This window comes from Mytilus galloprovincialis, chromosome 3, assembly GCF_965363235.1.
Source record: "Mytilus galloprovincialis chromosome 3, xbMytGall1.hap1.1, whole genome shotgun sequence".
Lineage (NCBI taxonomy): Eukaryota > Metazoa > Mollusca > Bivalvia > Mytilida > Mytilidae > Mytilus > Mytilus galloprovincialis.
In genome coordinates, this window is record NC_134840.1 from 58,321,943 (window position 1) to 58,348,355 (window position 26,413).

Here is a 26,413-nt window from a genome sequence, read left to right on the forward strand (position 1 = left end):
TTGTCGAGTTTTGGTATTTTGTCCCTAACCATGCCTTCACATTGAGTGCTATTTTAACTTTTGGTATTTTGTCTGTATGTATCTTCAAAGTTAGCTGTTGAGTTGTTTTTTGATATTTTGCCCTGAATATGCCTAAAACATTGAATGTTTGTTCTGTTGTTTTGGGTATTTTGCCCTGAATATGCCTAAAACATTGAATGTTTGTTCTGTTGTTTGGGGTGTTTTGTCCTAATATCCTTAAACATTGAATGTTTGTTCTGTTGTTTTGGGTTTTTTGTCCCGATATCCTTAAACATTGAATGTTTGTTCTGTTCTTTGGGGTATTTTGTCCGAATATCCTTAAACATTGAATGTTTGTTTTGTTAATTTTTAGTATTGTGACCTGAAAATGCCTTAAACATTGACTGCTGCACTTAAAGCAACCAACAATATTGATCTATTGATGGGAGCTTAAAGTACAGTGTCAATTATTTCATGCATATGCACACTATAAAGTAAGAATTCCAAATTTACAACATAATGTGTAAAGCAAATATATAAATACCTGAGCAATTCTATGATGTTGAATATCTAACACTCTAGATACTGCCATCTGCATACCACCAAATACTGCCACAACTTCTAAAATCTTGTCATCAAAACTTGGGGCTTGAAATGTCTGAAATGATGAAAATGCTCCAATAAAGAATTTACAATCAACTTCTGTTTAAAATATCATTCTAAGTAATATAAAATCTATCTGCATGTGCAACACAATTGGTCTACTTTACAGATCAAAAATAAGTAATAATTCAGGAATATCATTCACACTCTTATATCATTTTCAGCTTGCATATCAGCCTGGAAAAATACAGGTACTTACTTAAGGAGGCTCGAGGGTATAAAAATTTCAGAAAAAAATCAAACATTTGTTTTCATTACAAATTTTATTTATTTCCTTTCGTAGTTGTTACTTTATCATATGGTACAGAAATCATTCAAAACAATCAATTCGTGTTGGCCCCAGATGACTTTAAAAATGTATAAATCATTGAAAAAGTTCCAAATTATCTCCCTTTGGTGGAAAAATGCCATTTTTTGGCTCTAAAATTAAAATATCTTTTTCAACTCATCGGTGAACTATCTTTTTCAATATAATTTCCATATAAGCTGTATTTAAACTAAATTATTGTAAAATTTTAGCGATTTCTGTAATAAATTTCTTTTTTATTTTGATATTACCTTTATTTCTTCTATTACTTCAACAGAAAAAAAAACGCCTTTACAAAAATGTATGCTTCTGTCGAAGGCAGATTGTGAGCGCAAATGAACGGTGATCCCACTTTTTTATTTTATTTTTCTATTAACTATAAGATGAAGTTCATTTATAGAAAAATATAGAGAAATCCTATATAAATGATTTAGACCCGCAAACTCCCTTAAAGCCTTCCAGTCATATTAATATTGAGCACTAATATCCTACTCAGACTAAACAATCAACCAATCAAAATACTGGATTTGGTGTTTTGAGCACAAGTGTGCTATGTGTACTGGGTAAATATTTAAGACTGAGAGCCCAGTCCATTGTCCTGCTTCAATACGAATTGCAAATAAATTTCTTTTTAAATCAATTTTATAAATAATATATGAATCTATATGATATACTCACATCTTTTTCTTTTGTTCCTCCCCAAAAGTTAGCACCTCCCATGTAACTGAAATATAAAAAAACATTCACAATATTTGAAAAAGATGGTAATTTCAACACTAATAAAACATTGCTTGTTGATTACCCAGTATTATTTCAATACCTTATTTAAAACTGGGATAACAATAGTGATGTCTACAAATCTGGACATCATCATAACATAAGAAGTATGTCAGTCATATAAAGGCATTCTACCTAAAAACAATAATTATCTATTTTAAACATTTGTTGAAAAGATCTTAAGTTTTGCATGATGTCTTGGTACAATTTGATAACTACATCCTTATCATTTTAGTGAGTACATGGTCAATTATAGTTACTTCCTAAAGCTGTTATCAAATGAAATATTTGCCACTGGAAGTTTAGCAAACAACAATTAATCAATCACTTTTACATGTCTTACGCAAATGTATTAACGGAAATATTGTTTACAGTTTTTAAATTCAAGGATAAAATAGAATATGCCTTATTGTTTTCCTTTTAGGCAAAAATACCTAGATTTGAAACAAAAAAATGCTTTTATAGTTCAATATAAATGACTGTTTATTGATATATACCTTGGAATATTGAGTATCACAATGCCTTGTAGACTGGGAAGAGGGATTTTCTGTCCATCACATTCTAACTGGACTCGTTGATCTAAGTTTTTGAATGTCCTTTGTAAAATTTCTTTTCCACCAAGAACACCATACCACATAAAATTTTTGGTTCTACTTCTGAAACAAATATTACAATGAAAGTGAAAATGTTCATATTGTTACACTGAAAATCTTTTCATTTCACTGTATAGTTCAATATATTTCTCGGGAGATTCCATTTATTAAAACTGTTGAATCACTTATACGTACTAGTGACAATTTACAAACTAACATTTATGAATTCAGAATAATCCTTACAGATTGCTGATTGTCTGTACTCAAAAAGTAATATTAAAAGTCACATGACACATAACATTTTTCTAGGCCTCTGTCAGGTCTTTCTCACAGGCAATTTAAGAAATTGGAAGATTTCAACTTTAATTATTCTACAACTTTCCCGTTTAACTTTGTCATCTTGTTGTAAACATAGGGTCAGGTGACATTCACCAGATATTATATGCAGATAAAAAGTTGATTTCTAATTTTCTGACAAATTCATGGTACTGGTGTAAGGCCCATCTTGAAAGTACTTTACTGCATAATAATGTGAACTACGTCATTTTTTCTTCCAAAACAATAAATATAAAATAAAATATGTAAACTCTAATCGAGATACATACCTGCATTTTTCTGGATGTTCTTCTCGTTTATTTTGAAAATCTAAGGAAATTTTTGCATCTAAACCAATTCCAAAATAATTATTCATTACACATTTTTCAATATACTCCCTCCTGAAAATATAAGAATCAGGTATATAGTTGGACAATCAACTTTTTACTGTTCAGGTATTTATATTAATACCATAATCCCTTTCAAAGCATAATCAAATTTTTATATTTAGTTAAACTCATGAAATATGTGTATAATGATAGCATTCACTCATGAGCAAACTCAAACTCAGACGGACTGGTTGGAAATCTAAAGTCCCCTTTGACTTTTTTTGGTAGGGGACTAATCAATTTTATGTAATATTGTCTAAAACTGAGGGTAATAACTTCTCAGGTTGATGCTGGTTGTCGAGCCTTCGACTTTGTCGAAAAAGGGAGACATAGTGATCCTACATTCCATCGTTGGCGTGGCCACAAATATTCACTCTGTGGTTAATTTTTTTCTAAAATTTTAATAACTTTCTTAAACTATCCTGGATTTCTATCAAACTTGGAAAGCAGCTGGTTTTTGATCATAAGATAGTATACAGAAGTAAATTTTGTAAAAAAAAAATGAATCCTGTTTTATCCGTATTTTACTTATAAATGGGGCCACACTTAAAAATATTTTGGTTTGCCCAAACCCTACCCAAAGGTTGAGACAGTGGGTAGGTAGGTAGGTAGGCATTTTCTTTTTTTTTCAAAAAAAAGAAATTGAAGTATCAGATGTTTATTATTCTTCATGCCTATTTGATTAAAAAAATAAAAAATATCCTGTTTTCTCATATTTTCTTATAAATGGACTTAGTTTTTCTTCCAGTTAATATTACATAGTCTGCAGTTAAAGCTTTTAAAACATTTATTAGATTCATAAACTATTCTAGATTTTTACAAAACTTGGTCAGGAGCTTCTTACAATCAATAGATAGTATCGGGAGGAGTATTTAATTAATTTTTTTCCTCATTTTTGTTGACCCTGCGATTAACGGCAAAAGTAGGCAAGAGACTGGGTTCTGTGAAACCTGTACGCAATTTTTTTTTAATTGTCTTATTTCATCTGGTGATAATGTATTAAGATTTTTTTTATTGTTTCTTTTAAGTTTTTTCTGTTTTGCATTTAGCCAATTTTAGGTTTACTACAGAAAGCTACTGTCTTGTCTTCCATACTAACACATTACTTACGATGGAATCTCTTCCTCCATCAAAGGAGAGGCTGCAGCACACAGCGCATCAGCGTTAGCTAATAGAACTTTACTTATAAAACTACCACCAGCTAATTTAGCTGCTATACTACTACTAAGACCTGAAACAAAAATATTATCAAAAATTTAATATTAGATACTCTAATGTTAACATCTGAGTCCTACCATGACCTCAAGACTTAAAATAGAACAAGAAAAACAAATACCTTGATAGATATCAAAGGAAAATAAACCAACATGGCATCATATATATACCAAATAAAATAAATTCAAAGTTATATTTATATTTAAACAAATTTATAAAATGAAAACAAATTCAAATACAAAGCGGAAAGATAGGTCTTTATATTTCAGTATCAGGCCAATAGGCCACTTGTCAGACATACACATATTTTTTTGGCATTAGATATATAAGAGAAAATTATGCAAAAAAAATCAATTTAGCTTGTCAGAAGTAATTTTAAAGTGGAGATGAAAATATTTCAATTTGATAGTTTTTTAGTTGACGTGAAACATACACATAAAACCTTTCAGTCTAAACAGAATCTTGATTAACCGAAATGACAAGCTGGTAAACAGTAACAGTCTCCGAGTGTATGGCATTCATGTATAAGAACAAATTACATGTAAACTGGTTAGTACTGCTTCTCAACAAAGAAACATAATTAAGTATAATGTGCTTGGAGTAAAGTGCAGTGAAGTGAGGAGTGTTATCTGTTAGTTTGATAGTACTAAATACCCTTTCTAATATTAATAGGATTTCATGTTAACATGTTTATGGAGGAGTGCACCAAGTAAAGATCAGGTGCCTTGTATTTTCTTATATGACAAAAGCATGTCTTGGTCCTTCACTGTAATGGTTATAGAACTTTAACTAGGACCCTGAAGAACCAGAAACATCTCTTTAATACTCTGTCTTAAATCTAAATGGCTGACTACTTACTAGGTAATGCACCGTAATCCACTATAGGTAACCCTAATAATGACATTGGAATGTTATCTTTAGAGGAACTTTTATTAGACATATTGGAACCTATACTGGATAAGGTACTCATACTACTAATTCTACGTGATGATATAGGTAATATCTTTGGTGACATGTCTGAAATAAATAAACATGGTGATATACGGCTGTGAGACAAAAAACATGGTAGTGTACATACATAAGACAGTGATGTGCTTAAAATGGAGTTGTGTATAAAATAAAATTGGATAACTTATGGCAATAGTTGTGCACACATATGTGTCAATTTATAATTGTGTGTTTCTAACAAATTGTAATTCTTTTCAACTATATTTAATTGTTGTATGGCATAAACTTATTCTTTCATGTACATTAGTATGCAAGCCAACCTACCCATTTTACTGGTCTTTATCTGAAATCGTGGTGGCATTTCCTCAGAAGTAAACACTGAGAACGATGGAGCTGACCTTGAGGTATGGTTATCGGCTAACAGGGAACCAGTGTGATTATTGTCTAACTCTTCGGTACTTCCCACAGATCTGGACTCATTCTCAAGATACTGTTGTGTTTGGGCATTTTGTTCATCAACAGCTACAAAAAGGTAGGTGAAAATAAAATACTATACTGGTGGGTTTTTTTTTTTATTAAACTTAGAACAAGTGACAATATTCATGAGTTTTGATGATACTGCTATTAAACTTAAAATATTAAAATTATAATTGAAATCTCTTATTTTATAATCAATACCATGTATCAAGGAGGTTATATTATAAAACCTCCTTGCATGTATTAAAGAAGTAAATATGTTACTATCTGCATAAAGTTAAAGTGAACATATTTTTTATTATAGATATATAATCAGTACTTTTCAGTGATAAAAAAATCAGAAATTTACTACATTAAATGTAAGTAAAAGTAAAATTAATGATATTTACCTCTTTCTGTATGTTCAATTATTTGTCGGACAGCTTTCTTTAAACTATTGGCTCTAGACATTAAAGCATCTCTTGGTTTAAATATTGCCTGAAAATAATCGACATTGATAAAATGTCTGGCAATTTTAGAACCAACAAAGCTTCCTTCGTGATGCAAAAGGAGCTTTAAGAAAAAATTCTACTTTTAGATTTAATATAGGGTTCAGGCAGATCACAACAACCCAGGCATCCCACAAAGTAAGTGGGTCACCATGGGGGTAACCTGTACCCTTGCACAAATTCTTCCTAGATCAACTAGGGAGCCTGTGACTACCCAGGCTCATTATTTTCCTTACTCATTAGTTTAAGGCATGACTGTATTAGAAAAATATTTGACCTAGTCAATTTCAAAGTTTTACTTCAGCAAGGTATAATATATTTTTTTGAACTGCAAAATTAACAATTATTTTCTTTAAAAACATAATTTGCTTTTATGGAACTTTCTTCCAATTCATTTATAAATGAAACTTTTATTTCTATTTTTATTCTGAATTCTAAAAAGGAATTTTTAACAAATTTTGTGAAAATGGAAATGACATGCAAAATACAGGCATATCATTGGTAAATTAGAGTTAGCTCCCCTATTTACCTAAAAATCTATTCTTGCTTTACATTTATTTCAATTTTTTATATTAAATGAACAATTCATCTAAAATTAAAGGCTACTTATTGAAAGGTTTCATTTTCTCTTCCAATCCTGCTAGATCAGATTTCAGAAGCTGGGTAATTTATTTTTATTCTTAATAATAATAGTTACAGGATTGAAAACGAGTGAAAATTGAATGTCGCTTGATATCAACTAGAGTTATTTTTGATTCCATTATAATTATAAACAAGCATTCAGTTTTCAATTTTTTTATTTATATCTATACTTACAGATTTGGTATTAGTTATATTTGTAGTAATTTCATTTGGGACTATATCTCTGTCAGGAGAACCTATACAAGCTTCAGGCTCTGTCTTCTTTGGTACCTGTGAATTCACGAATTGGGTTAATTCCTTACATATAAATGCACCAGTATCATGAAAATGCTTAAGCAATTATTTTAATGTCAATTTTGAAAAATAACTAGTTTTTCTTTTTCTTTTTTCACAATATATTTTAACTTTTGAAATCGATGAACAAGCTAACAGTATTTTTCTCCTTGTAAGTATTAAATTTCTCAGACTATACATAATTTTTATGATACTTTAAATAGGTAGTTATAAGTTTAAATAAGATAGGGAAACCAATCATATGATAAAAACTCACCTGAGTAGAGGCTTGAGCTTCTTCTTCTAACGTTGTGAGCAAACTTTCTAATTTTTCATTTAATACATTACACTGAAATGAAAGTTAAAGCATTTAGTTTTAACTCATACAATGTCTCTTTTTAAGTTTTAGGTTGATTTTAATTTAAGGTATGTAGCCTTGTTAGAAAGCAGTCTCATTGACTTTTACCATTCAAATTAACTTTGAAACAATTTAATTACATTGAATATTCTAATGAAATGAATATTGTTCTTGGTTTTATTCAAACAAGCTATTTAATTCAGACATGCTACACATGAAAAAAAATTTAAAGCCGAAAGGAAGAAAGGATTAAAGATTAAGGTAATATGTGTACATATTTTTGAAATCATTCGTAGTGCAGTCTATTTAATAATTATACCCCATTATCTTAGCACTAACTTCCCAGATTTCATATAAAAAAAATGAAATGAACAGAACTATTTATTATGTACCATACTTTAAAAAAAAAAACACAATAAGATATGGCCAGAATTCATTAAAAATCAGATGACTTGTACTTTCAGTCATATACAGCATTTCCTTTTATAGGATGTGAACCGTAAAATACATATAGTTTATTTATAAGTTACAATAAAAGTATGTGCCTACTTTATCAGATATATCAGATTCTTTGCCTTCAGTCTTGTAAGACTCTCCTACTTTGGCAACAAAATCTTTAACAGTTTCACATAAAACTCTGAAAAGTTAAATACAAATTATAATCTTTATTTTTGCTTATAAATATAAGTTTTTGTTAGATAAAGTCTCTTTAGTATTTGAAACAGTCAATCAAATGAAATTAATATTTTGCTGACAGTAGTTCACAATGTGAACATTGTAAAATTATATATGCATAATGGTCCTTTCTGATTGAAATATCAATTATAACAGGATTATAATATCACAGGAAAATAGTAAAGACCAGTGTATTTCATCCTCTAATTCTAAAAAATTATAAATAAACATAACTATGAAAGGATTAAAGAATTCTATAATTTTTTGGCAAAAAAAAAATAAAAAAATGCTCTGTACTTTAGTTTTTTTCTAAATGTTAATTACAAAAATATATTTTTTAACCAATATCAATACATGTGTACCCATATGCAGACTGGTTTATTCTATTTATAACATCAAAACCTTCAGACATTTATCACTACATGTACTTACTTTGCAGATGATATAACAATAGAATGATCCTCGGAATGTAATATTTTGGAAAGATGATTAGCAACAGAATCTTCATATACAGATATTAGATCAAACTGAAACATAAATATCTTGAGTTAACAGCATCAAGCGATATGATTTAAAGTAAAAAATGATCACTTTATCTACTAATGTAATACTGTATGGCGGGTTATTTTCACAGGGTGTAAATTTCGCGGATAGAACAAAATCGCCAAATTAATTTCCGTCAATATAAAAGTGCACATGCAAAGGTATTGATAAAAGTTTTGAATCCGCCAAAATATTTCATATACCTTGTCCAATGAAAATCGCAAAATTTCACACCCACGAAAAATAACCAGCTATACGGTATATTACTTAATATGAATATGAGTATTCAGTCATGTAATTCTGCACACATTTCTCGTATATTATTTTAGTGAATCAAAATAATAGGTAGAGTCTTAAAAATTCTGTTAAATGTGTGTTTAAAAATCTCATGTTTTAATATCATGTGTTGCTGACTATAAAAATCTTTTTTTCTTTGTTGTTTCTGTTCACTATATTTAGATCTCTATATTTCTATTTTTGATAATGATTATACCTGCTGAGACAATTTACGAGGTGGAGGCATGGTACCCTCATATGTCCATATACTCCATCTGAAATAAACAATTATCAAATAATAAGGGTGCTTGGAGTGTTTGGATAATATATTCACAGACTTATATGTTCATTTCATTTAGAAAGAGTAAAACAATTATACACATCTATAATACTAAAATAACAAGGTCCAATTTGTAAGCCGTCATAACATAAACACCACAAATCAAAGAATTCAAATTTATGAATAACTAAAATAGGGCAATGGTGTTGATAAAAAAAATTCCACATCATTAATATTGTCAAAAATGAACAAGTTTCGGGTCAGATCTGATACCCATACCAATATTATATGTCACATGTAAGTGATATCCATCTAATTTGAACTTTGAAAATTTTCCTTGAATTATAATACAAATATAAACATGTATATATTTGTCTGTAATCTGTATAAAATGTAGAGAACAAAATAGTATAATTAAATGTACATGATAGAAGTATATACCTATCCAGCATAATTATTTGTGAATGTTTTAGTTTCTCTAATATAACAGTACTGACCTATCTAACATTTTTATTTGTGAATGTTCTAGTTTTTCTAATATCACAGGCAGTTGTGTTTCAGCATCAAATGTAGAACCCCATCCTAGTACTCTGGCTAAATCGTTACCAGTACCAAAGGGTAAAACACCTATCTGACACTGTAAAATAATTGACAACATTTTGCATTAGACAGAATAATGGCTGTGTATTAGTACAATTGATATTAAATTTGTAATTTTGTTTCAAGTGCCTGTTTCTCTGTACATTCTAGAATTAATGTTATAACAATGATTATGTACAGCAAGAACTTCACTAAACTGGCATACATAAGAATAAATTAGAATAAATATACTACCTATAAATGATAATATTGACAACTGTAAGCTTTAAGCATAAACCCCACCACCCTCCACCCACTAAAAAAATCCCCCTCAAATACTTTAAATACAGATTTTAAATCAAGTTTATCCATTTCAATTGATATTTTATGGGTGTCTTTCTATGTTGTTATGCTATAGCACTGTCAGGTAAGGGTTAAAATTGGCACCTGTTAAAATGTTTAACCCATTGCTTTGTTTGCACCTGTCTTCAGGCAGGAACCTGTTGTTCAGTTGTTGTTATTTGGTATTGTGGTTCATAAGAGTTTCTCCATGGCTCTATGTTGAAGGCCATACTTTGACCTAAAATTGTATACTTTTTACAAATTGTGCCTTGGATAGAGAGTTATCTCATTTGTACTGAAACCACATCTTCTTATTTCTATTAACAAGATTAAGACCTTTTAAAGGAGAATGTAATGCTAATTACCTGTTTATGCAGTTCTAATTTATCAATTTCTGATAAGACCCATCCAACACTACCATCCCCTCCACATACTAATATTCTAAACTGATCAAACTTCTGGAATAATCGTAGTCTGAAAACATACAAATCAAATTAAACAGATTGGGAATTATATACCACAGATTTTTTTTTAGATAATTTCTTCCAATAAACTGTTATCCTTTCATTTCAAGACAAATGGATATTATAGCCGACTATGAGGTACAGGCTTTGCTCATTCTTGAAAGCCGTACGTTGACATATAGCTGTTAATTTTTGTGTCATTTGGTCTCTTGTGGAGAGCTGTGACTCATTGGCAATCATACCACATCTTCTTTTTTCACATATCAGATATACATTGTTTCAAAGCCAAGTCTTTTTGTAATTATATAAAATAAAACTTTGCCTATCTAATAAATAACATAAATTTGGTTGTAAAATTTTATGATACAGTAGTAAGCAAAAACATGGTTGACATATATATATTTGTATATATATAAAATGGTCCATTTTGACATCCAGTAACCAATTATACCAAAGGGAAACATACCTTCACAAATTAACATTTAACCAATAGAACAATTTAAACAAATAATGCAAAAATTCTTGGCTACATACCCTGGATGAGGTCCACCATTCATGAGATCAAAAACCTGAGCTGGATTTAAAAGCTGTTTAAATCGTCGTAAAAACTTTACACCCTATGAAATAGAAGTTTTAAAATACTTATAAAATAGTCATATATACACACACTATAACTAGTAAACTGTGTGTGTGTTCAAAGCACTTCATAATTTGATTTATATCATGAGAGACAAATGCATCAATAAAATTGGAATCTCTGTGGTGGCGGTGGTGTCAAGCTAGTTAACAACCAAAAAGATGCAGAACACTGCTCTTTGAATTTTTTTTTTTGATTCTGCAGAAAAAGCTTTTTTTTTTAGTGTGGACTAAGATAAAATGTCACATACCTGATTATCACCAGATTTTGTATTTACAAATACAAGTAAGGGACTAGTACGATTAGGTCGTGTAGCTTCCCAGTATCCGTCACAGTCTATATTGTTAATAGCTGTAGGTGGCAGAATTGACACTCTACACTGACCAAGTGGACATTTTCTTGACAGTTCTTCTTTACAATTTGAATGTACCTGAAGCAAACATAGTAAATATTTAATAAAAGAAATAAAGTGATAGAAACAACAAGTATACATCTTCCTGTTTCATAATTCTTTTCATATACTGGTATACATATACATTTGGTGAAATTGTAGTGTTAATGTGTTGATGTGGTATGATTGCCATGAAGACAACTCTCCAACAAATACCAAATTGGTTCAAGTTAGTGTGTAATAATGTTTCATGAAATGCAGAAAGGCACAGGGCAATTTTCTATGATATTTGAATGTCTTCTTTCTTTACAAAAGTGTTGTTAATGATTTTTGTAGGACAGATATGTAACAACTTTCTGGGGGTCTATAGGTGGCCTGTTGCAAAGCCAAATTTCAGTACCCATGACAATCATGCCTGTCCATCCAACATTCCATCATTTTCAATTGGTCGATCAAGGTCTTTCATGATAAATCATCCTTGTTGACCCACATTGCAGAAACTATCTATTGTATCAATTGTTGATTTGTTCTTGTCCTGACCCACTTTGCAGAACCTATCTATTGTATAAATTGTTGATTTGTTCTTGTCCTGACCCACTTTGCAGAACCTATCTATTGTATCAATTGTGGATTTGTTCTTGTCCTGACCAACTTTGCAGAACCTATCTATTGTATCAATTGTGGATTTGTTCTTGTCCTGCAAATTTGCATTAAATAATTACCACAATACATTAAGCAAGTTACAACAAGTTAGGACAAATAACAATTCATAACTGCACTTTAAAATGAAATTATAATATGTTTTGTAAGTCCCATGTGTAATTTGTTAAAACCTACCATTACTTTACACCAGAGACATCTCCAGTCCTGCAGTTTGAGTACACTACCACAAGTTTTGTCGCAGACTGTACATTTAGCACTGACTGGCAGATTTCCTTCTAACCATTGATGTGGCATGGAAATCTGTAATCAAAATTAGGAAGTTATACAATGGTGTATCTCACAAGAATGTAAGTAAATTCTGAATGTAATAAAGAACATCACTGGCACTCTACCTGCTCAGTATTCAGTTGTCCAATAAAAAATGAATTGTACAATCAGCTTTGCTTTTGAAAAGCTACAAGTTGCCACTTAGTATAACAAGCGTTTAATTGTGTCAACTTGCAATTAAAAAAGTCTACTTACTAGCTAAGATTTTAAAGACTGCAAGCCTCATACAGAGAAATTCAAATTAGTATTTCAAAGGCTTAAGCTGATCAAATAAATGAGATATGAATGCAAAATAAATAAATAAATATAGAAATCTTACTTTTCTTCACTTAAAAGTTGCCATTGATTTCTTTTATTACTGCAAATTCAGTGCATTCATTATTGCAATTTTTAAAGAATGGACAAAAATGTGAGATTAATTATTACGATTATAAGAATATCTGCATAAAAACATATGTACCAGATATCAAAATGCAAGTTCCTAATATTGCGATCTGCACCCAGTAGCATTATTCGCCATTATAAAATGTTCGTTATAATTTCTGAATTTACAGTATTGTAAATTATTCCATAAGCTAAGCCACAACAATGCTGAATTTGGTTTTGAATTTGTTAACCCTATTTAACAGCAAATTAACTTTCTTTGAAATTTTTTAATCATTTAATCAGAGATAAAACAAGAATGCACATGTTATTGTGGTGAGCCTTGTTTGTAATCAAGAATAAAAAAAACAGGGAGAGATTTGAAAAGTGGTCACATATAACAACTCATCCCTGTCATCTCATATAGTCATTCTGTTTAGCAGTACATGAACTAGAATCAGTGTGACAGAAATATTTATTGGAAAAGATTAATGCAATATAGCCCACTTCTAGAGTGACAGTATAATGAACTTCCCTTTGATATTTTTTTCTAGATTTTTTTGAATACAATAAATAACTGTAACCTGACAACAGAGTATGTTAATAACACTTACCCCATCTTCATCTTCTATAATGTCTTTACCTATAGCTGCTAAAGTGGTCCACTTACATGTACTCTGAGCCTTCACAGCACACCGTTTGTGAGCTTTAAATTTACACACTGAAAATAAACAAAGCAATTCTTTAAACTACCAAATGACTTACAGTATGAAAGCAGCACTAAAGCAATTTCGAATAACTAATACATGCATAAAAGATCAAGCTAAATTTGGTTTCACACTAAATGTTAAACCCCCAATAATATCTATGAATATAACAGAATTTGGAGTTAATGAGTCAGCAACCTAGAAATACAATAAAACCAAGGATGATATCATTGAGGTCAACATAACGTCTATAAAATTAAACAGGTGTTTGTTTTATATAACTGTTTTTAAAAACAAAATTACCATAAAAATTATATATACAGAATGTCTTTCTATAAATATGTTTTTACATTTGATTTGTAATTAATTATACAAATTCAATTTACAATAGCATTTTACCATGTAAGCTTTTCATAAAACTGTACAATGGTACAAAGTGGCATTTGATGACCAAAAATAGTCACATCTAACCAAGTCTGTAACAGTAATAATAAAGCTCATACACAATAAATACAATTAGTCTGTTATTGTCCCAATAGCAGATTGAGCCTTCTCAATAGAGCTAATATGAAGCCAAATTGTGGGTACAATGTTCAGCAACAGACACCATCTATCATTGCCATTAGTAAGATGATTGATTTCCTGACAAGGAAATGGACAACGTCAGTTCCTCACTGTTTTTCTTTTCCTTAAATAACATCTTATAATGGAATTGACACAGATTTAATGGAAATCTTCATCACAAATTACAATGGCGCTGTCAATATTTTGTCAGCGTTTAATTTCAATGACTGCAATCTTATTCAAATTGCATTTTCTCAATTAATCTCTAGACTATTAAGATAATTTCTTGCCGATTTGACTGTAAATAAAATAAAAATCAACAGAAAAGATGGAAATATTTTGTAGTTTATTAAGGGGACTCAACAGGTATTAAAAAAAATCAAGGCCTGATTGCTTAGGATTTTTTGTCTGATCTAAAGAATGAATGAAATAAAATTTAAAGATATTTGTTCAACAAATACCAAGCAGATTTGAAATATGTAAAAAAAAATAGTTTCTTTTACCAGTCTACTATGAATACCTTATTAAAGAATCATTTTATACTACACTATACCATTATTTCTACAACTGATAGATTTAATCAGTTCATACAATCGGAAAGCTACATGCTTAACAACAAAAAGAAAACTTTTTCACTTTCAAGGCAAACTTGATGTCAATGTACTCAATGTTCTGTATTATTTACTTTTATGAAGTGCAACACTTGCTAAACAAACTTAAAAATGTAAACATGTGAACAAGTTTTCCTGTAAACTGACTGTTAAACATCAGACTTTGTTAGAAGTAAGAAACACTTCTTAGGAGGTATCTCTTACAAATGTTTACCATGTTTAAACAATTTAACCACTTCAAAATAGACAAAATGGCATTGTTTCTAAAATTAGAATCTTTCATTTGTTACTTATATATCTTTTTGACATTTAGTTCTTTAAATATTTATGTAAACTTCTATGAAAGGTTAGCTGTAAAGATCATTGAATTATTGACCTTTGCTATAGTAGAATTAATACAATTCAGATATGAAGGGCAGTTTGTTTTTCTCCCACACATTAAACTATATCCAGTTGAAGAATTCAGACTCAGAATAATTTGGCATGACTAGAAACTGATTATAACCAGATGCTCCGCAGGGCGTAGCTTTATACGACCGCAGAGGTTGAACCCTGAACGGTTAGGGCAAGTATGGACACAACATTCAAGCTGGATTCAGCTCTAAATTTGGATTGTGATTAAATAGTTGACACAGCATAGGTTTCTGACACAGAATGAATGTGTTCTAATGAACTTAAAATTTTTGTTTCTCTTAGAGCAATTCACTATGCTGTTGAATATTAATCCTCTCAAAAAAATGTTTGAAGAAATTTTCTTTTTTATTTATGAAATTTCAAATGAGAAAAATTGAACCCAATTTTTTTAATCACATCCCCCTTTCCCTTATTCCAAAACTAATCTCAATTAAAATTTCTAATGGAGTTTGCAACAATAACTACTCATTTAAATACATCATAAAATATTAAGATGTAAAAAAACTGCTTGTTATCACTGAATGGTAAAGATTATTTTAATTTATCAGTTGGTAGTAAAAAGTGAATATACATTGTATATTGTATATAACAAAGATTTAAGTTGATTCTGGACAAAGAAAGATAACTCCAATTAAAAAAAAATCTTGCTATTGCACAATATTTTGCAATTAGATATTTCTTGCTTACTATTCTGGACAAAGAAAGATAACTCTAATTAAAAAAAAAATTGATATTTCACAATATTGTGCAATTAGATATTTCTTGCCATTGCGCAATACTGTGCAATTGAAAAGACTTGCTATTGCACAATACTTAATATAATAATTTTAGATCCTGATTTGGACCAACTTGAAAACTGGGCCCATAATAAAAAATCTAAGTACATTTTTGGATTCAGCATATCAAAGAACTTCAAGATTTCAATTTTTGTTAAAATCAGACTAAGTTTAATTTTGGACCCTTTGGACTTTAGTGTAGACCAATTTGAAAACAGGACCAAAAATGAAGAATCTACATACACAGTTAGATTTGGTATATCAAAGAACCCCATTTATTCAATTTTTGATGAAATCAAACAAAGTTTAATTTTGGACCCCGATTTGGACCAACTTGAAAACTGGGCCAATAATCAAGAATCTAAGTACATTTTTAGATTCAGCATATCAAAGAACCTAACTGATTCAATTTTTGTCAAAATCAAACTAAGTTTAATTTTGGACCCTTTGGACCTTAATGTAGACCAATTTGAAAACGGGACCAAAAGTTAAGAATCTACATACACAGTCATGACAGTTAGATTCAGCATATCAAAGAACCCCAATTATTCAATTTTGATGAAATCAAACAAAAGTTTAATTTTGGACCCTTTGGGCCCCTTATTATGTTGGGACCAAAACTCCCAAAATCAAACCCAACCTTTCTTTTATGGTCATAAACCTTGTGTTTAAATTTCATAGATTTCTATTTACTTATACTAACGTTATGGTGCGAAAACCAAGAAAAATGCTTATTTGGGTCCCTTTTTGGCCCCTAATTCCTAAACTGTTGGGACCTAAACTCCCAAAATCAATACCAACCTTCCTTTTGTAGTCATTAACATTGTGTTTAAATTTCATTGATTTCTATTTACTTAAACTAATGTTATTGTGCGAAAACCAAGAATAATGCTTATTTGGGCCCTTTTTTGGCCCCTAATTCCTAAACTGTTGAGACCAAAACTCCCAAAATCAATCCCAACCGTTCTTTTGTGGTCATAAACCTTGTGTCAAAATTTCATAGATTTCTATTAACTTAAACTAAAGTTATAGTGCGAAAACCAAGAAAATGCTTATTTGGGCCCTTTTTGGCTCCTAATTCCTAAAATGTTGGGACCAAAACTCCCAAAATCAATACCAACCTTTCTTTTGTGGTCATAAACCTTGTGTTAAAATTTCATAGATTTCCATTCACTTTTACTAAAGTTAGAGTGCGAAAACTAAAAGTATTCGGACGACGGACGACGACGACGACGCAGACGCCAACGTGATAGCAATATACGACGAAAATTTTTTCAAAATTTGCGGTCGTATAAAAATGTAAAAGTATGATAACTATATCTATTTCAAATGAAACAAGACCAATGCCCTCTAAATATCTTTTTCTATCTTTTTTTTTTTTTTTTTTTGAGGGGGGGGGGGGGGAGGGGGTATATTATATATGCTTCTCTTAAAGAATTTAAGAACCTAGTTGACAGAGTATGGTACATTTTACTGAGCTACAGGACCGAGAAAAAATGTCTGGCTTATGTGACAATGACATACAAGTGTGGTCGAATAATAAACAACTGCCATGCAAAATGTTGGTCAACACAACTGAAAGTTCAGGATAGAGGTTTTTGCTACTGTTTGCTATTGTCAATGGTACTACTACTAGGAGGTGTTTATCGACCTTGGCTACCTTCGAGGTACAATGGAATCATATAACTTGTATTACCTCCTATACTTTAGGAAAAAAATATCTAAATGAGGTACGTCAATCAATGCCTTGCAATTTCCAAAGGCATTTGTAAGAGATCTGAATATGTAGATAGAAGATTATTTAATAAAAGAAATTCTTCTAAATGTGTGCTTTTTACACCCTTATGAAAAATCTACTGAAATTGCAAATGAAAAAGCGCAGAAATTATTCCACTTATTGGTATAGGCAATAACCCTTCACTTTTGTTAAGCTCCTCTCACTTACTAACAATCTGAGAACCATGTTTTACACAGCAATCAACAACTTAGTGAATTATCTTGATGAGGAATCAATCAATTAAGTAATTATCTTATATCTATTCTAGTTATAACAAGTTCACCTGCTTCATTAGTATAAGAAGTAATTAAAATCATGTAACTTACACCTGAATGACTATGTTATCTACTTCTCCACAAATCAGATGGAAGAAATGATGGAAGTATATCCTTCCTGTGGGCAACTTTAGCATGTAGAACTAACTTTGGACAGTTGTGGTTTGAATTGATTTTTTTTTGATGTAGTGCATGCTGTGTTGTATAAGATTGATGTACCATATACAAAATCTTTGCTCAAATGGACACTAGATATGTGGTGAGGGCAAGATCAGGAATTCAATATTTTCATTTGATTGTTAAAAGTGTAGATAAAGGAAGATCTGGGGTAAATCTTATAGAGACAGCAACCAAAAGACTAGATTAACACCCAATGACTAAAACACCGAAAAGACATCTTTAAGACAACAAACTGTGGATTCATTATAATTTGTTAGATACCAATTATCATGCATTTCGTGGGTATAGGTAAACCACGAATTAAATTGTCAATGAAGACAATTTTTCCATACGCTTGTATGCAGACTTCCGACAAATCCATGAAATTAAGTATCCACAAACATTTAGGTTTTCCTTAATCCATGAAAATTGGTACCCAGGAAAACAAATGAATCCACAGTATAGTCTTGTGTCATTAGAATATGTCAGACTTAAAATCTACCTAGTCTATAAAAGTACTCTAAATTGTACTTGATAAGTCAAGAGAATTTTCAATGAAAATCTAAGATCCCAAATCATTATGATTATAGATGTAAATTACTAACACTGTTCTGCTAAAACCACCAGCCTGAAACACTCAGTCTCCCATGTTATCTAATGACCTTGTATCCCCAATCCTGTACTAAGATTAAGTTCATAGAACATGGCTGTTCAATTAACAAACTTGAAAACTAATGCATATCATAATAAATACATGCATGTACAAATATACTACAGACAAGATATATCAAAAGAAACTATATAACGAATGTAGTATGAGCCAGGATATTTCCTCTTTTTTCTTCTGCTACTTAAAGTGACTTAAATAATTTAATTGCTGTGACATTATTTGTCAAATATATACCATAGTTATATACTGTGGATTCATTTATCATTCTTATAACCAATTTTTGAATATTAAAATTCTTGGTTTCCCATAAAATCTATGAAAATTAGTACATTGTTCCTCTGAATATTTGGGAACCCATGACTGGGTTAAAGTCTATCTGCTAAAAGCCCATCCTCAGATTAATATAAAAGGCATCATCCGAATTTATCAGTAACAAATAATTTACATAGTTGTACTAGAACTATTTGCATGTTTGTTATAAATGTGCATGAAATACTTGCAACTGGACAATTAGCAATCGCAGTCAAAATTTAATTCATATGTTAAATATGCAATTATGATAATCATAAGCAACCGGAATTGAACAAACGTATGCTAATAAATGACAAATTCATCAACTGCTTCCCCCCATTGAAGAATTGCCTTAAAGTTATTGCTTTTATTTAGGACATACATGTATTAGCGCTAAGAGACGTGAGACTTTCTGGCGTTTAACAGTGGACACGATTTTGCGATAACGATTATCAGACACATTTGAGGAGAAAAGACATGTTTGGAGGAATCAGACACATTTGGTGGGAAGAACACGTTTGGGAGGTTTACATGTGGCAAATACCCCGTTACATACATATGTACGGTCAATTTATGACAGTCTTTTAAAACACTTGTTATTTTGAAACAGAGAAGTAAACTTTTTTACAGCCGATTTCATTCAGTGTGTAGCTAAAGGTAATATCATTGGTTAGTTTGCTTGCTAGCTGAAGCATGAAATCATTATTAGGTAAGGTATACTACTCTCCTTTCGAAGTAGCCTAGTCCTATAGACAGACAGATTGGTTATCTGTCGGACTAGTTTCATTCAGTGTGTAGCTAAAGGTTATATCATTGGTTAGCTTGCTTGCTAGCTAAACCATGAAATCATTATTAGGTATAAAGGTATACATGTACTACCCTTCTTCGAAGTAGCCTAGTCCTATAGACAGATAGATTGGTTATCTGTGGGACTAGTCAATTCTTAAAGGAGGGTAGTTTACCTTACCTTATATTGACTTCAAGGTTCAGCTAGCAAGCAAGCTAACCAAAGATATTACTTTTAGCTACACACTCAATGAAATCGGCTGTAAATGAAAATGAAAGTTTCATGTCTATACTAATGGACAAGGTGGCTGCAGTAAATCATTAAATCTTCAAGTGGGATACACATTACATTCTACTATTTCAGCCCTTTCCTTGTAAGCATACATCATTATATTCTTACCTTCACAAGAAAGACCATGGGACGTAACACCAGAAAGGGCTTCACGACAGACATTACAATATGTTGGGCGAGCATGTGAACAGGCGTACCAGTTATGTTGACCAGACATCATTTCTCGTTGGCTGGCATTACCCTAAAATTATAAAAGTCTTATTAGTACATGTAGTGACATATCTTTTTACCACAGTAAATGATATTAATATTAGTTCTCAGAACTCATTCACCTTTTTCATTCATAGGATATGTACAGTGCTTGTAAAACAAGACAGACTGTCAACCATGTAATTTTTGACATCATTCATTTAAAACAATTATAATAAAAATGTAAATATAAATCATTTCAATTAGATATAACTCAGATCTTGTTTTATATAATTACATTAACAAAGTAAAGAATTGCTTAATGAAAATTTTCTTAATGTGGTTAGAAAGTGACAAAGTGAATATTCTCAAAAATAATTAGGTTACTTAAAAAGAAGTCTAGCAAAGAAGTGATTAATATAAAATATATTGTAAAATCATGTCTAAAACCATCTGTTCTCGTTTTCGTTCTTTTTTTTTTTAGAAATCAACAGTCAATGATGTATGTATACGATATAAAAAAAAATGTTTTTTTTTCCATTTAAAGTAAATTATATAAAAGATGTCTACTTTTTCAAACTGAAAAAAAATGTTTTACGACAAAGCAGAGAAAAAGCTCCTTTTAAAAACATGAAATTCTAAATTGGCACCTACATAAAATAACACAATTAGAATGAAATCTATTATTTGCAGCATAAGGAGTAGGGTCCATTTCAAAAATTACATTTTTTTCTGCATTCTTCTAGTAGTGGTCCTCTTGGATTTTGATTGAGGATCATTCTACCCATAGATGTACATCTATGTTCTTCCAGAGTAGAAGTTGGCACTTTAAAATAGTATGCACTAGTACAGTTGAGATAATCTTTCCTGTACAAAATGTAAATACTAGTACCCTCAAAGTAAAGATTTTATCACAGCAGTATTTCTGGTAATTGATAATTTACAACTCAGCTCTTCTATACCATACCACCTAAGTTATGATATTGGGTATAACCTTCATCACCCATATACATGATATGGTACTTTAATCAAGATCCAGAAGCAAAGTCAAGCAGGTTATAATAAGAAGAACTGTCAGTGATGTACAGACTAATGATACCTTCGCTACATGTATTTGATAAAAACAGAAAATTGATTTGTAATGGATGTGAAAATACTTCACAGTTTAACATTTCAAAAATGTAATGTGCTATTGAAGTTCAGGACGCTCTGATGCGTTTTGAGAAAAATGTGTTGAAAATTACGTGGACAGATGGGTGGCTAGAACTACTACCCCTCCCCCTTGATACAACTGCAGCATGGGACAGATGGGTAGCTAGAACTACTACCCCTCCCCTTTGATTCAACTGCAGCATGGGACAGATGGGTGGCTAGAACTATTACCCTCCCCCTTGATACAACTGCAGCATGGGACAGATGGGTGGCTAGAACTATTACCCTTCCCCTTGATACAACTGCAGCATGGGACATAATTTTCTGTAAATGTTTTGTAATTTGCCTAGTACTGTCAAAATTGATAAAGTTGTAAAACAGAATTATTATCAGCCTTTCCATACTTTAGTTCTTGTATTTGAACTGCTATCAAAATGTCAAGTATTTCTGTAAGTATGCCTTGGGGATAAAAACTACATCGTGATTTTGAACACACATTTTATTCATTTGTACCTGATTGTTTAGGTATTTCAGTTATTTGTTTTTATTTGTCATTATTATTGGAAGCTCACACTAAATATGTATATTTTGAAACAATTTATCATCCGTATTCAATATAATATCCAAACCTGACATCATATCATCCATAATCCTACTAAAACAATCATCCCAATAATAATAGAAATTATCACTCACTTTAAGGTCAGAATTTCCTCCATTCTCAGAAGCAACACAACAACACGTAACCAAACTCATCTTGAATAAAATTCCTATGACAAAAGTCTTAAAACAAACCCCTGTGACAGCTAGGTACACAAAGAAAACCACCACTGACCATAAAATGACTGGTTTCCTGTGTATTATACATGTAATACATGGGAAAAGGTCAAAAAGGAATTGGGAAAAGGTCAATTGGTTTTTGTCTTATACTTCAAAATGTTATTACAGAGACTCAAGGGTAATAAAATGCCTCCCACAAAACAGAAAAAAAAAATCTATCAATACTTGAATCAATTCCCAATGCCAACAGGAAATGGCTGTTTCATCAATTTTCTAAATATCAGGTCCTGTCAAAGTTTTGGTCACAGAACAGATCATAGGGAAGGTAACAGATGTATACAATATAGAAAAATCATCAAATTTCTTAAAATGTCAAATAATCAAATTCATATGAACACAAAATTAATTTGAAAAGCTTAAAATATCAAGCCTACTTGACATATATGACTATTCAGTAAGAATTAAATATATGAGGACAAATTCATATATATTTGTATTTAATCTTCCCACACTACAGTCAATATATGCAATTAATGTAGGTAACAAATCATTGCTTACTAATAACCGAATGCAGTTTTCTCTGAGGTTGTAAGGAATGAAATAAAATAGCAGACATGTGCAAAAGAAAAATGCCCTCATCCCTCAATAAAAAAAACAACCCAAAAATGAAAATAGAAAATTTATAAAACCTTCAATTTAAAGAAAAATAAAAGGTACCTTCAAAAATTGTGGACATGTGAATTTGATTATCATTCCCACTTCATTTGAACTTTGATGCATCTCCTTATTTTATATGTTTATGTGAATTCAATAATGCATATTTCAAATTGTGCAATACATGTATATTAAGTGTTACATTTGTAACTAAATGTTTTAAAACGATATAAGTGAACCATTTAAGTTACATTCAATTGCTTTAGATTCATTTTTTGATGTCCAAATGGTCTCAATGGTTTACAAATTTCATCTTTATATGTTGTGTTTTTTTTTGGTTCAAACATGTTTCATACAGGTATGTTGTGGTGCACTGTTGTTTGGTTGCAGTCATATACTGTATATTGTTCAGTTTCCAGTGGAGGCAGAATGTTTTGATATATCAAATTAAATGAATTGCAGGGAAGTCCAAAACTAAAAACTAAACAGTCAGTGAGGATAACAAGCTACACTATAGATGCTACCTTCAGACCATAGTTCTTCTGATACATCAAATTTGGTAGCTGGAAATACAGTTAATCCATAGTAAAAAGAGGAGTAACTGTAGATTCATAGTAAAAAAGATGTGGCATGATTGGCAATGAAACAACTCCACAAGAAACCGAATGACACAGACATTAACAACTATACGTACGGCCTTCAACAATTTCACATACATGTATTCTAATATTTATATACTCTTATGAGGATAACTTTGCATACATTTCCGTTATCTGATTTCATTCACTTGCATATCTGCCAAATTCTGATTCTTTTTCAAAGTCAGAGCTACCCAACCTCTCAGAATGATGTATTTAGCAAGTTTCGATCACAAAGATGAATGTTTTACACTGTGAAATAACTTTTTTTACCATAATTCCAAAGAAATAATGTATTGTTCAATGAAAAACAACTCAATAAAAAGACATTTCTCATAAATATTATATGGTTTTGCTAATGTTTTGTACATTTTTGTACATGTATTATATTATTACAAGTAACATATAACATGACCATAAGTGTCCCCTGTAACCCTGCTAAAAGATTACCTATTAAATGCATATTTTTCTTTTTACATGATTTTTATCCTAAAGAATGAATTCAATTAATTCTCACTTGCACATTTTTTGGGGGTTACATCCACTTTTTCAGGTAGATCAAATAGTCCTAACAGAAATATATATTGGGTATCCTACATGTTCATCAAAAATACAATCAAATATCAGTCATTTCACATTTTGAGATGACCCTAGTCTTTAAATGATTAATTCATCAAAATAAATGACAAATAACAGGTAAAAGAACATGTTGGTGGACAGTATATAGTTGTATTAGATGTAGATGTAATATATGAGTATATAATAATCAGCTGTCAAAGTAAATATCCTCTTGTTATCAATCATGGTGCCCCAAGGTTATGTCATTTAATTTACATAATGAAGAGGTATTCAATACCTCCAAGGTAAAATGATAGGATCAGTAACGTGTTTCTCACTTTATACTATTGCACTAGTTAGTTAGATTTTCTCTCAAAATATAGTTTGTACTGACCAATCACAAATTAAGATGAGGCTACTCAGGCCTGATCTCTTCATAGGAACGTCAGCTTTATTTGTTTGATATTTTATTTGTAGATTGTCAAAATTTGACAAAAAGACATATCATTCAAAAAGGCATGATTTTATTATAAATAAATATTTTTAATCTTAGAAATGAGAATGGAAATGAGGAATAAGTCAAAAAGACAACAACCCGACCATAGAACAGACAACAGCGGAAGGTTACCAATAGGTCTTCAATACAGCGAGAAACTCCTGGACCCAAGGCATACTTCAGCTGGCCCCTAAACAAATATTTTTTACTTGTATTGTTGTCCTGAATATTCATGAAATTTATATTTTGCCACTGGAATTTAAGTAAGCATCAATCATTCATAAATCTTCAGTTGCAGATGACAGGGAAACCCCTTACTTTGAACGATAAATGCATTTGAATGGGAAGATATGGTTGGAACCCCATTTCCCCTTTATCCTTGGTTGGGAAACCCTCCCCCTCCCCCCTTTTTGAAAATGGCTGGATCCACCCCATGTATAAGATCAGGCAAAAGGTGATGGTATCAGATATCAGACTGTCACTGTAAAATTCATTAACAATTAGGCAAAATTGAGGGTGATTTAGAGATTAACATGTATGGAGTAGCTTGTCCATGGTTGAGGCTTAAGTTGAGATCAACATACATGGCAAAACTTGTCCATCACTGAGGGTGATTTGCAGATAAAAGTGGAAATAGTATGTCCATTGTTGATGCCTATCTGGGTAAACTTTTGTTTTTGTTTCTCTGATGTTTGTTTTTACCATACATCTTTAATCTATTCATACCTTTCAAAATTCTAAATGATTAAAGGATTATAGGAATCATTCAACTGTCAGTCATCTATCTTGATTTTCTTTACCTCATACATCATGAGTTTAATGACCTACCATGGTAAACCATCCACATATGATAATATAATGAATTTAATTTGAAACATACATTTCATAGCTTTTTAGTGTTTTTCCAATTTGATAATAATTTTACATGTTGGAGAGTAGAGAAAGACACCAAAAGAGACATCCAAACTCAGGTCCAAAATAAACTCACAACTTCATGGTAAGCAAATAGTAATTCCTTTATTTGCCAGTGGTAAATTTATTTAGATCTCATCAGATGGGACAATACCCCTAATGCACCTTGAAATGAGGAACACAAAAGTCACGTGTAAACAAAAAATCTCTGTGTAGTGATATTTGACACATTTCTATGATAAACAAATGACTGAGCTGAACCATTAGTGTTAATTTAGAAAGTAGGGGAACACAGAATAAATGTGTAAAAACCATGGAGCTATTAAATGTGTTCAAAGTATTAAAATTTCAAAGAACTTATTGTGTTAAAAATGGGATTTTTTACCATGAGGAGCCACATCGCAAAAGGATTCTCGGGGTTTGCTAAATTACGGAAAAATGAATCACACTTCGTACCCCGAAAATTTAACCACATATGTAAAAATGTCTCAGCTTCGAAACAAGCCATCATACATATACAAGTTTACGATATGGGCTGAGCAACAGAAGAAAACGTTACCATTACGGCCTATGGAGAAACAATTGCGCATATTGCCCCAGATGCTGGTTTTTACATTATCAGGTGAAAAAAAATAGCTGAAGGAGTAACTGAGATAAATCTATGGTAAAGGTAACCTGCAGGAAGCTGATCCTTCACAAGAATATTTTATTCATCACCAAATTTGTA

The 26,413-nt window shown here is 30.9% G+C and overlaps 1 protein-coding gene and 1 non-coding gene across 11 annotated transcripts in view; both read right to left on the reverse strand.

The window, feature by feature from the left end:
• LOC143068442 (diacylglycerol kinase delta-like) overlaps positions 1 to 26,413 on the reverse strand; it is a 70,843-nt gene that overhangs the window by 15,399 nt on the left and 29,031 nt on the right. For 8 of the 10 annotated variants that reach the window (XM_076242516.1, XM_076242513.1, XM_076242514.1 and 5 more), the window contains 20 exons: positions 20,416 to 20,548; positions 13,600 to 13,706; positions 12,470 to 12,595; positions 11,492 to 11,671; positions 11,139 to 11,221; positions 10,506 to 10,614; positions 9,717 to 9,856; positions 9,157 to 9,214; positions 8,553 to 8,647; positions 7,995 to 8,082; positions 7,365 to 7,436; positions 6,989 to 7,084; positions 6,074 to 6,161; positions 5,532 to 5,729; positions 5,118 to 5,276; positions 4,155 to 4,275; positions 2,946 to 3,056; positions 2,245 to 2,403; positions 1,649 to 1,694; positions 545 to 658 (listed from right to left, as the gene is read on the reverse strand). In XM_076242516.1, the coding sequence (XP_076098631.1) occupies positions 545 to 658; positions 1,649 to 1,694; positions 2,245 to 2,403; positions 2,946 to 3,056; positions 4,155 to 4,275; positions 5,118 to 5,276; positions 5,532 to 5,729; positions 6,074 to 6,161; positions 6,989 to 7,084; positions 7,365 to 7,436; positions 7,995 to 8,082; positions 8,553 to 8,647; positions 9,157 to 9,214; positions 9,717 to 9,856; positions 10,506 to 10,614; positions 11,139 to 11,221; positions 11,492 to 11,671; positions 12,470 to 12,595; positions 13,600 to 13,706; positions 20,416 to 20,548 (2,283 nt within the window). The remainder of the gene's footprint in view (positions 1 to 544; positions 659 to 1,648; positions 1,695 to 2,244; positions 2,404 to 2,945; positions 3,057 to 4,154; positions 4,276 to 5,117; positions 5,277 to 5,531; positions 5,730 to 6,073; positions 6,162 to 6,988; positions 7,085 to 7,364; positions 7,437 to 7,994; positions 8,083 to 8,552; positions 8,648 to 9,156; positions 9,215 to 9,716; positions 9,857 to 10,505; positions 10,615 to 11,138; positions 11,222 to 11,491; positions 11,672 to 12,469; positions 12,596 to 13,599; positions 13,707 to 20,415; positions 20,549 to 26,413) is intronic. The other 2 variants (XM_076242511.1, XM_076242517.1) reach the window with 2 other exon arrangements.
• On the reverse strand, positions 6,277 to 6,425 carry LOC143069881 (U12 minor spliceosomal RNA). The gene has a single exon (XR_012976501.1). It is a non-coding gene; the product is annotated as a U12 minor spliceosomal RNA (small nuclear RNA).